Source organism: Nelumbo lutea, chromosome 7 (assembly GCF_056320005.1).
Source record: "Nelumbo lutea isolate HS-2025 chromosome 7, American lotus-T2T, whole genome shotgun sequence".
In the NCBI taxonomy this organism is placed as follows: Eukaryota; Viridiplantae; Streptophyta; class Magnoliopsida; order Proteales; family Nelumbonaceae; genus Nelumbo; species Nelumbo lutea.
The window spans coordinates 38,080,670-38,093,356 of record NC_142690.1 but is presented as its reverse complement, the minus strand read 5'-3'; the positions used below and the strand labels follow the sequence as shown (position 1 = coordinate 38,093,356).

Below are 12,687 nucleotides of genomic sequence, written 5' to 3'. Positions count from 1 at the left end.
CCAATTCACCATTCTTGATAGACCAGTCCTAATAGCTGCCTCCTTAAGTCTTTGCTTTTCATTGAAAATTCTCACATTTCTCTCTTCCTACAGAGTCCATAGGATGGCAGCTCTTGTACACCTCCACAAAACCTTAAAACCCTTCTTCTTGGATTAAAGAGTGAAGTCTTAAATGGGTTTTCCATGTCAATGCACAGGGACCACCTGTAGTCAAAAAGAGCAAATAATAATTCCCACACACAATGAGAAATGCTGCATTGATTGAAACATCTCATAAGTATTTAATTTCTTTGTGCAAGATTTCCCAATCAAAATCTTCCTACATGCTACAAACAACTGCAGCATAGATACATCTCCATGAGATTTCCATCTTATGGTAGGAGGAGAAAAGAACTTTGCCTCAAAAAGAATGGAGATATCAAAGAAAGGGGATGCCCCTAAGCCTCGGAAACATAAATTCAGGAGATAAAAAGATGATTTATTCATTTGCCATGGATCATCCCTTCACAAGATAACATGTCAGGGAACATACCTTTTTTTGCATTAATCACAGCAACTCACATACCTTTTCTTGTGCAAAGCTCTGATTTGGAGTGGCGGGACCTAAGCAACCTTGTCTCTCCAAACAAAACCCAGCCACAGGTTGGTCCTTAGTTTGAAACAACCTGCCTCTCAAGCCAACTACAGGTGGAAGTATATAATCAAATGCTATTTCTCCTCAACCATCAGGATGAATTGATCACCCAACTTCCTCATATTTTCAAATTTGAAATGTCTAAGGCGGTAAGAGAGAGAGATCTTAGGATGGCTGGCTTATGATTCAACACTTAATTGTAGTGTTAGACAGTTTTATATGCCCTTAACTTCAATCAAAATGATGTACTTTATGAGTTTATTGTAAATGAATAAAAGTAAATATTTGATTCATGTTCCCTTGGTATGTTTCTGTATAATACCTTTAAACTGGACACTTAATGAGACTCGTGTTAGTTTAGAATGTTCACAGCCAGTGGGTCAGTCTGGGAGACCTATCCTGACAAGGCTGACACTGTGGTGCCACCAAGTCGGTTGGGGTGGCTTGTCTCAGCTACCAGGGTAAGACCCTATGCACATACAGTGTGAGATTAATTGAATCTTTGAACTGGACCAGATTTCCAATATTGCCCTGGACCTTGGAGATTGATGGGCAAAACTAAAAAGTTACACCCGACCCCTAGACTCGATTATGATATTGCACTAGATGTCGGATTGAGCTGTCTTTGATGTACCAATCAGTGAGATCCTTAACGGGGGTCAAAACCTGGGAATGTTGGGACAGTCTGAGAATTCATCTGAGTGGGTGATTATAGTGACAGGATCAGCCCCTTTGTCGGACAAAGGTAATGATCGGAGATGCACTCTCACTGATGAAAACCAAGACTGTCGGCAACCGATTTCAATCGTTGAGATTTGTTTTGCAAAATATATTTTATATGATATAAAAGTATTTATATATATATATATATATATATATATATATTATGGTTTCGAAATGATTTGCAAAAGGTTTTAATTCCCGGGATCCATACTTGAGAGAGTGCAACACTGTTCCTTGCAGCCGAGGGAGAGGTCCTCTCTTGTCGGGCAATGTATGATCATTATGGGTTGAGAGGTTAAGTGTAAGGCCATTGAGGATAATACCTGATGGGCTAATCTTGCATTTGCCCACAGTCTTTAGGTGTTACAAAGTGGCTTGGCCCAGGGACCACTTAGGGTAAGTGTTGGGCCCATAGAGCCCATCTGATGGGTTTCAGGGGGTGCACTGTCCATAACAATGTATTCGGCCAGGCATTGTAACAAAGGCTGGGTTGAACCCATGTGGCTGATGTGTAGATCAATGTTTGGGTCCCACGCCATACAAGGAAGCCCAACTGGGCAGCAGTTTGAAAGGCTTAATGAATACATAACCCTAAATGGGCCTTAAGCCCATTTCGAACTACGCTAATTTGATTAGTCTTTAAGGGGCGAATTCTGAGATAAGATCAGCTGATAGGATTGGGCCCACACCCTATCCACTCAGAGAGTCCAAGATCTAAATGAGATTTAGATTTGGAAACCTCCTAATTAGATTAGGAGATGGCTGATCTAATCTGCAAATAAGATAAGGATTATCCCTTATCTTAAAAGGACTTCTAATCCAGATATGATTTGGGTTAGCAACTCCTAATAGGATTAGGAGCTGATCCCTTTAAGTCTATAAAAGGAAGAGGGGGCAGCGGCCTTTAGACATCCCAACACAATCACCAGCATCAGTCTTGTCTTCAGAGCTGAGATCACAAAAGAGAGAATTTTGCACCCTGCAAATTCTCTTTAGCCGCCTCCTTCCTGCAGTCGCCGTCTTTAGCAGTTCGGTCTCCATTGTTTGGGAGAAATCAAGATTGGATCTTGATTCCAATCTTTTGGAGAAAAGATTGGTAGGAGTTGTATTCACAAGCCGTACAGGTGATTCTTTGGAAAGATCAAGTTCTTGGGAAGAACACTGCTGATTCTGCTCCACCCTGCACTGCACCATCTTCAGTGGGAGCAGATTTTGGATCCTACCTTGGGCGTGAACATCTCCGTTGAGAGATAATGTTTCTCTGTATCAGGTATTATCTTTCTCTCCTCCTTTTGGTTCAGATCTGGTTCAGTTTATGGTTCAAGAATGATCCTTGAAAATATGATATTTTAAATAGGGAATTCGATTCCCAATTGAAGGGAAAGAAAAAATTTTGAAATTCACCCCCTTTATTCTGCAATCTTGGGCGTCCATATGATGGATTTCCTATCCCTTCAGTGGTATCAGAGCCATGGTTCAAATCTTGAACCATTCTGTTTCAGATCTGAATCTGCGCAAATAGGGAGAGAGCGTTCTACCCAATTTGCGCAGATATGGGTTTTGGGAAATTTGTTCCCAAAACAGATGGGCAAATAATCTGAAATTAATTTTAAATAAATTTGATTATTATTTAGAATAATTCTTTATAATTTTCTTAATTTATGGGTTGTTCGTACAAGAGGAGATCGAAATCTTGGTTTGCGCAGGGAGAACTGCAAGGTTTGCAGTTTATTGAATTTATTTATTTTGGTCTGTAAATAATTTTTTTTTTATTTTTAGACTCAATGTATAGGCATTCGATCTGATGTAATAATTAATAGAAATAGGATTTCTATTTATTTTAATTTTGGATCGAAGATGGCGGCGCAGAGAAGGAGATTTCGCAGATGGGAGATTCGCTATCTGCAATTTGCAGTTTGAGAAACTGCAATCTGTGATCTAACCTTTGTTTTGCAGGATGGAGTGTGCGAACAGCCCTGATTAACTGATTATTGATTTTCTTTTATCAGTTATCTAATTTCAGATTATTTTCTTGAATTAAGGATTTAATTAAAAATCAAACCCTAGACCCATTCGAACAAAGATTGGTTCAAACTGTTTGAACCAAATCTAGGGTTTAATCAAGGCTGAAAGTCAACCCTAATTTTCCCAGAAAATGGGCCTGAGGATTGATATTTAATTAAATGGTTAATTCGGCCCAGCCTGTAAAGGCCCAGTTTTAAATAGTTAAAACTGCAAAAGCCCATTTTAAAAGACAAAGCTATATGGGCCGAACTGGGTAACCCTAATTCAGCCCATATACCTAGATAATATTAATGGTTAATACTATGGAATTTTAACGGGCTTCCAACGGGCCTAACAGATAATTAATTGATTGGATCAATTTATCCCAGCATGAGATGTATGGATGTGTGATGTGCTGCGTACATGGGTCATAAGTGCTTGGCCCATGCTCATTCGACAGCGACTCTTGCGCACACCATGGCTGAATGCACATCATTGCCATGGTGTCCCTTTTGGTCATTGGATGACCTCCCTCAGTGGTGGGCCTCACACCTCATCAAGAGGTTACGTTCGGAACCCTAGCCAATTTAAAGTCCACCGAAATCTGGCTTTATGAAAGTCAGTGGGAGCCACTTTGGTTTGACCTAAATCAAACTATGGCGTAATTATTTGTTCCCTCCAGCTAATATGAGTGCAAGTGATAAAGAGATTCATATGATGAACTCTCTAAAGGCCTTCCATCATTAGCATGAGGATGGGTCCTTCAGTAATGAAGAAACGCACCAGAAAATGGGTTATCCATTTGCTGTTGGGCTTGTCTGAGTGTTTCATAAGATGATAGGGGCGTCATAAACCGATGTGGGAGGGGCTTCACCAGAAAATGTGAACTCTCTCACGGTACCTTGGCGTTCACGAATATGATGGGTAAGCACTCACTAGACAGAAAGGTGTACCTGAAAACGGCTCTGAACCTTGTCTGACAGGGCCAAAGGGAAAACTCATATGATGAGTAGATATGATCCATCACAGAAAGGGGTTATGCAGCTGAAACAGTTGGCTCCATGCACCCTATGTGATTTCCCACATTTCCAGAGACAACCCGTAGTCTCCGTCATTGGGAAAAGAGGGAAATCTCAGAGATGAATAAATGGAAATGGATCGTAGATTAAAAGCTATATCTATGAAATGAACATGAATCAAATTAGGTTGTGGACTGATGTTTGCTTTTTTATCAGAAAATGGCAAACGGATCTTTTGCAAAGCCTCTTGATGACAACAAGCTTAAGGGCCCATTTACGCCGACTGGTACAGGAACCTTATGTTGGTCCTAGCTTCAGAAAAGCTGGACAAAGTGGCAAAGAATCCTGCCCTGGAGCGTCCGGGTGACAGGGCTTCTGAGGCCCGAATGAGAGACTATCAGGAATGGGAGGAGAAAAACTCCCTAGCCCGGTGTTACATCATCGCCTCCTTGGACAACCCAATACAGAGGCAGTTCGATCAGATCGAACTTGCCAATGACATATTGGACAGCCTGAGGACGATGTATGAAAAGCAGAATCGTTCTACTCGGCAAAAGGTCTTGAAACAGTTCATGACCACTCAAATGTCCAAAGGCCAACAAGTTCACGACCATTGTCTTCGGATGATGGGTTACATCAACAAACTAGAGGCTCTTGGATCCGGGCTGGACCTGGCAACCCAGATAGACGCTATCCTTAATTCTTTGCCTCCTTCCTTTAATCCGTTCATCATGAACTATAACATGAACAAGCTGAATGTCAGCTTGCAAGAGCTCAGCAATATGTTGCAAAGAGCTGAACAACTGATTAAAAAGGATGATCCTGTAGCTATCCTTGTTGAAGCTAGCAAAACGGGCAAGAGAAAGAGGAAGGCAAAGAAGCCTCACAAGAAAGCCACCAAGGGCAAAAGGCAGAAGAAAGACAAAGCATCGGAGGCATGTCACTTCTGCAAAAGGACCGGCCACTGGAAACGGAATTGTCCTGCCTACCCGGAATCCAAGTAAGGTAATTTCGAGACTTGTGTTATAAAACCAATTTATTGGTAGCTTCTGCGTCCTGGTGTATTGACTCCGGGGCTTCAACTCATGCGTGTAACTCACTGCAGGGGTTCAAGGTAAGCAGAAAGCTGAGTGAATGAGAAGTCACTCTCTACTTGGGGACTACTGCAACTATTGCAGCCGCGGCAATAGGAACCGTGGAGTAAGTTTTTAGAGAAGGAAAAATTGTACTCAAAGATTGTCTTTATGTACAAAACTTAAGAAGAAATTTGATTTCTGTTTCAAAACTGTGTGCAGATGGTTATTCTGTCTTTTTTAGTAATACGATTACTACTAAAAAAAATAACAGATTCATCGCATACGGGGAACTGGAGAACGGTCTCTATGTTCTACATCCTTCTCTAGAAACTAACATAACCGAAACTACGTCGGCTGAAATCCCCAAGAAGAGAGCCCGTGATACAGTTAATCCCACGTGTCTGTGGTATTACCGACTTGGCCACATCGGTGCTGATCGAATCACAAGGTTAGTAAAGGATGGTCCTTTGGATTTTCTAACTGTAGAAGATCTTCCCACCTGTGAGCCTTGCCTACAAGGCAAGATGACGAAACGGCCATTTGACGGTAAGCCTAAAAGATGTACAGGCACACTTGACCTAATACATACTGATGTATGTGGTCCCCTGAGTGTTAGGACACGGAATCAACACGTGTATTTCATCACCTGCACAGATGATTTCTCACGATATGGTTACGTGTACCTAATGAGACACAAGTCTGAATCCTTTAAAAAGTTCAAAGAGTTTAGACAAGAGGTCGAGAAACAATTGGGGAGAGAAATTAAGGCCCTTCGATCTGATCGAGGTGGCGAGTATCTCTCTGACGAGTTCAGGGACTACTTAAAGGACAATGAAATAGTATCACAATTAGCTCCTCCTATTACACCACAACTTAACAGTGTTTCAGAGAGGGGGAATAGGACCTTATTGGATATGGTCCGGTCACTTCTCATACACTCAGAGTTACCCACATCCTTTTGCGGTTACGCATTAGAGACTGCGATTTACGTGCTGAATCGAGTTCCAACCAAATCAATTCCGAACACTCCATATGAATTTTAGACCGGAAAAAAACCAAGTGTCAAACATTTGAAGATTTGGGATTGTCCAGCACACGTTAAAAGAACGAATGCAGACAAGTTGGAATCCAAGACCAGCCGTTGCATATTTGTAGGCTACCCAAAAGGCTCTGTAGGTTACCTTTTCTATGACCCAAGTGAGCAGAAAGTGTTATGCAGTTGAAATGCCCAGTTCTTGGAAACCGATTATATCCTAGACACCCATCGTCAGAAAATTGTTCTTGATGAGGAGAGCTCAGGAGCAGTGGGAGATGTCCCACAAGTTCCAGGTAGTGACCAACCTAGAAGATCCACTCGGGTATCCAGGCCACCAGTCCGTTATGGTTATGACCAGGATAGTTACCTGCTGGAAACCTTGACTAGTGAGGAGGATCTCGTGACTTACGCGGAAGATATGTTGGACATAGATTCCCAGAAGTGGGTGGAGGCCATGAGAGCAGAGATGGACTCAATGGATACCAATGGAGTCTGGACTCTAGTAGATCCGCCCTCCGAGGTAAAAGCAATCGGTTGCAAATGGATTTACAAGAGGAAGAAGGGCCCCGATGTTAGAGTTGAGACCTTCAAAGCTCGTCTGGTGGCGAAAGGGTACACTCAGAAAGAGGGCATCGATTATGAGCAAACCTTTTCGCCTGTGGCCATGCTTAAATTCATTAGGATCCTGTTAGCTGTAGCAGCATACCATGATTATGAGATTTGGCAAATGAATGTCAAAACTGCATTCCTGAATGGAGATCTTACTGAAGATATCTATATGCAGCAACCGCAAGGTTTCACAGCTGCGGGTCAGGAAAACATGGTATGTAAACTTAATAGATCCATTTATGGACTTAAGCAAGCTTATAGAAGTTGGAACATCAGTTTTGACTATGTCGTCAAATCGTTTGACTTCGAGCAGAATCCGGATGAACCCTGTGTTTACAGGAAGTACAGTGGAGATAAGGTTACCTTCTTGGTTCTGTATATAGATGACAATCTACTCATTGGGAATGATGTAGAAATGTTGACTACGGTGAAAGTGTGGTTTTCACAGCAATTCTCCATGAAAGATCTTGGAGAGGCCTCCTATATACTGGGTCTTCGACTCTATAGAGATAAATCGAAGCGGATAATAGGATTATCCCAATCTGCCTACATTGACAAAATATTGAAAAAATTGACAGCATGGAAAACTCCAAGAAAGGAAATGTTCCTTTCAGGCACGGAGTCACTCTTTCCAAGAAAATGTCTCCCAAGACTTCTGAGGAGATTGATGGCATGAAAGACATTCCCTATGCCTCTGACGTAGGGAGCATCATGTATGCCATGCTGTGCACTCGCCCTGACATTGCTCAGGCAGTGAGTGTAGTATACAGATTTCAGGCCAACCCAGAGCAGGAGCACTGGACTGCTGTGAAAAACATACTTAAGTACCTTCGAAGGACAAAAGAGTTTTGTCTAATATTCGATGGTAGCTCACTACAGATCCAAGGGTATACAGATGCCAATTTCCAGTCGGATCCAGATGATATAAAGTCTACATCTGGATATGTTTTCACGATAGGATCGTGTGCTGTTTTCTGAATGCCAGCAAACAGGGGTCCTGAGTAGCAAATTAATAGTCCACAACCCAAGCCGAGCGCATTGCCATAAGTGAGGTTGACTTTTGAATGAAGGTGTTCATTCCTAAATTTGGAATTCAACACATCACCCATTCCACTGTTGTATGACAATATTAAACCTACGGGAGGATGATATTAAAAGGTAGCATCAGTGGAGAATGTGGTAAACCCATTGACTAAGCGACTTTCACAGAAAGTGTTTGAGAAACACGTGGAAAGTATAGGATTCCGGCTAATACCTGATTGGACCTAAGTGCAAGTGGGAGCTGTTAGACAGTTTTGTATGCCCTTAACTTCAATCAAAATGATGTATTTTATGAGTTTATTGTAAATGAATAAAAGTAAATATTTGATTCATGTTCCCTTGGTATGTTTCTGTGTAATACCCTTAAACTGGACACTTAATGAGACTCGTGTTAGTTTAGAATGTTCACAGCCAGTGGGTCAGTCTGGGAGACCTATCCTGACAAGGCTGACACTGTGGTGCCACCAAGTCGGTTGGGGTGGCTTGTCTCAGCTACCAGGGTAAGACCCTATGCACATACAGTGTGAGATTAATTGAATCTTTGAACTGGACCAGATTTCCAATATTGCCCTGGACCTTGGAGATTGATGGGCAAAACTAAAAAGTTACACCCGACCCCTAGACTCGATTATGATATTGCACTAGATGTCGGATTGAGCTGTCTTTGATGTACCAATCAGTGAGATCCTTAACGGGGGTCAAAACCTGGGAATGTTGGGACAGTCTGAGAATTCATCTGAGTGGGTGATTATAGTGACAGGATCAGCCCCTTTGTCGGACAAAGGTAATGATCGGAGATGCACTCTCACTGATGAAAACCAAGACTGTCGGCAACCGATTTCAATCGTTGAGATTTGTTTTGCAAAATATATTTTATATGATATAAAAGTATTTATATATATATATATATATATATATTATGGTTTCGAAATGATTTGCAAAAGGTTTTAATTCCCGGGATCCATACTTGAGAGAGTGCAACACTGTTCCTTGCAGCCGAGGGAGAGGTCCTCTCTTGTCGGGCAATGTATGATCATTATGGGTTGAGAGGTTAAGTGTAAGGCCATTGAGGATAATACCTGATGGGCTAATCTTGCATTTGCCCACAGTCTTTAGGTGTTACAAAGTGGCTTGGCCCAGGGACCACTTAGGGTAAGTGTTGGGCCCATAGAGCCCATCTGAAGGGGTTTCAGGGGGTGCACTGTCCATAACAATGTATTCGGCCAGGCCTTGTAACAAAGGCTGGGCTGAACCCATGTGGCTGATGTGTAGATCAATGTTTGGGTCCCACGCCATACAAGGAAGCCCAACTGGGCAGCAATTTGAAAGGCTTAATGAATACATAACCCTAAATGGGTCTTAAGCCCATTTCGAACTACGCTAATTTGATTAGTCTTTAAGGGGCGAATTCTGAGATAAGATCAGCTGATAGGATTGGGCCCACACCCTATCCACTCAGAGAGTCCAAGATCTAAATGAGATTTAGATTTGGAAACCTCCTAATTAGATTAGGAGATGGCTGATCTAATCTGAAGATAAGATAAGGATTATCCCTTATCTTAAAAGGACTTCTAATCCAGATATGATTTGGGTTAGCAACTCCTAATGGGATTAGGAGCTGATCCCTTTAAGTCTATAAAAGGAAGAAGGGGCGGCGGCCTTTAGACATCCCAACACAATCACCAGCAACAGTCTTGTCTTCAGAGCTGAGATCACAAAAGAGAGAATTTTGCACCCTGCAAATTCTCTTTATCCGCTTCCTTCCTGCAGTCACCGTCTTTAGCAGTTCGGTCTCCATTGTTTGGGAGAAATCAAGATTGGATCTTGATTCCAATCTTTTGGAGAAAAGATTGGTAGGAGTTGTATTCACAAGCCGTACAGGTGATTCTTTGGAAAGATCAAGTTCTTGGGAAGAACACTGCTGATTCTGCTCCACCCTGCACTGCACCATCTTCAGTGGGAGTAGATTTTGGATCCTACCTTGGGCGTGAACATCTCCGTTGAGAGATAATGTTTCTCTGTATCAGGTATTATCTTTCTCTCCTCCTTTTGGTTCAGATCTGGTTCAGTTTATGGTTCAAGAATGATCCTTGAAAATATGATATTTTAAATAGGGAATTCGATTCCCAGTTGAAGGGAAAGAAAAAATTTTGAAATTCGCCCCCTTTATTCCGCAATCTTGGGCGTCCATATGATGGATTTCCTATCCCTTCATGTAGATCATTTCTTGCAGTAATTTTGACAGAGCAATATTCGATCTAAGAAAACTACAACTGTATCCAGGAGTATCAAACTCAGAATCTTTTGGTTGTTTGACCAAGTGAAACAGCTGAAAAGTGTGAGAACACAAGTTCAATTCTGAGAATGGCAATTTTGTGCAGAAAGAAAAAGGCCAAAGGTTAGCATCGTATCCAGTTCACCCCTCCCAAGACACCAGATAGCTTGGACCAACATTGGGTAATGGTCTTTTACCTATAAAAAAGGGCACTGTGCAACTAAATCCCAATTTTTCAAGGACACCTTTGCACATCCAATTCAATAATAATATAATAATTGATTCTCCTCGATGATTATTTTCCTTCAAGTAAAAAGTACATTATGTACATATATTAGTAATAAATTATTGTTTCATATTCCCATCTCTTGAATCTTTGGATTCTAAAACTCGTTTATCAAAAAATAAATAAACTTTAGATTCTAAACGTTCACTCCTTAATTCACCTTTTGTAGTGGATAGTTGTGAACCTATGATTTTGTGTAGAAGTTTTAATAAATAAAAAGGATTTACCTTCAATGTGCAAGGTACACAGAGGGCTTAACAACTATACATATTCACACACATACATGTATATATTGCATTTTAAATACCTTATGTACTTTCCCATGCCCTTCTTTTGCTGACTTTGTTGCCAAAAGCAAGAAGAAAGAAATTCATATTACTCTGAAAAAGAATTAACCCTTGATGACGATTGAACAAAACTAACCACTTGCCCATAAACAATGCAGAGAATTTTTCTAACAAGTGAAAAGATTCATTAACCAAATTTGAAAATGAAAAAGGAAGATATAGATACAGTTGCAACAAGAAAGCACCTTAACATCAGGCACCCTGAGGTTAGCATGAAGCCAATCAACAGAAACAACAGGTTCCTTAGTAGACACAGATTGAGTTGAGAATACAGCTTTTGATCCAGATATTGAAGAAGCCATTGCACAACGAGCCAAACCAATATTTGGCAACAAAGAAGAAATGTCAACCTGTCTGCAAAATGCTTTCCTCTAGAGGGGAAAAAAAGCAACATAAGACTATAAGAGATCAGCCAAAACAAGGAAAAAGACAAAAAAAAAAAAAAAAGATTTGGGCAACCAAGGACAGTCCAGAATCAGTAGAGTTCTTAAAGGCAATCATTTAGCGGTGGCGGGGAAAAGACATCAATCCTAGAAAGTAAAAGGCATTCTCAAAATTCATTTATCTATGTAAATAAACACTATGATCAAGTTAAACAAAATAAAAAATAAACGCGTTAGCAAAGAATCACAGAATGCTAAAAAGAAAATAATTTCGGAACAAACCCACGGACCAAAAGAATTTGCATTGTCGAACCATCGTACAAAGTGTAAAAAAAAAAAGTAATAACCAGAAATCATGAAACCCAACGCAGAGAAATCGATCATTCGAGTGTGCCCAATCATGAAGAGGTAGTAATGCAGAAGCCCATTATAGAGGCTCAATATCGATGATAAGAATCAAAACCGACCAATTTTATGCTACATATCGATAAACGAATACATGCTTTCAAGGATTGGAAACAGAGATTCGAACACTTACATTAACAAAAGAACTGTATATTTGTGGCTTCTGTGAATAAGCAATCGAAAAACGAATCGCCCGAAGTCTACCTAGCGACCTTGTGAGAAGGGGAGGTGCCATTTAACCGAATAAAGTTCGAACACTCGATTTTTTATGGATAGATATTACACAAGATTCAATCTAGGGAAAGAGTCCAAGCATCGCAGCTGTTTTAGTGACGAGTTTGGCAGAGCTTTCTTTGTTTCTTTTTTTATTTTTGTCTTCACCTAATTCAGTGTGGAGAATCTTAACGGGGGAACGGGGTCAAGGATCACAGGTGCAACCAACGAAATCGATGACGTTTTTCATTTTATACTTTAGATGAACTACTTTGGGCAGTGGCAATTACCCCTTGAAAATTTTCGGTAAATTACAAAAATTCCCCTGTAGCATGGAGTCAATGACAAAGACCTCTTATAATTTGTGACAAACACCCTTAACTTTTTTAAATTGTGACAAATACCTCTCGGTTGTTAAATCAGATAACGAAAAGCATTAAATTACTAAAATGCCTCACTAAATTTTCTCCTTTTTTTTTCATATAATTTTTTTGTTAAAACCTAACTGACCCAAAAATACCTTCATTACTTTTTACAAGAGCTAGTGAAACACTCATTCAGGGATCTGCATATACTAGGCACGTTAGGTAAGCATAATGGCTGAGCATATAATAGCTGTGTGACACACGTCCTAGT

The 12,687-nt window shown here is 40.7% G+C and overlaps 1 protein-coding gene across 2 annotated transcripts in view; it reads right to left on the bottom strand.

Annotated features, from left to right (window-relative positions):
- LOC148846132 (thiosulfate/3-mercaptopyruvate sulfurtransferase 1, mitochondrial-like) overlaps positions 1-12,357 on the bottom strand; it is a 66,995-nt gene extending 54,638 nt beyond the window's left edge. Inside the window, exons 1-2 of one of the 2 annotated variants that reach the window (XM_088952908.1) lie at positions 11,972-12,357; positions 11,236-11,421 (exon numbers count right to left, since the gene is read on the bottom strand). In XM_088952908.1, the coding sequence (XP_088809034.1) occupies positions 11,236-11,421; positions 11,972-12,073 (288 nt within the window). In that variant the 5' untranslated portion in view covers positions 12,074-12,357. The remainder of the gene's footprint in view (positions 1-11,235; positions 11,422-11,971) is intronic. The other variant, XM_088952909.1, reaches the window with a different exon arrangement.
- Between the last annotated feature and the right edge of the window lie 330 nt (positions 12,358-12,687).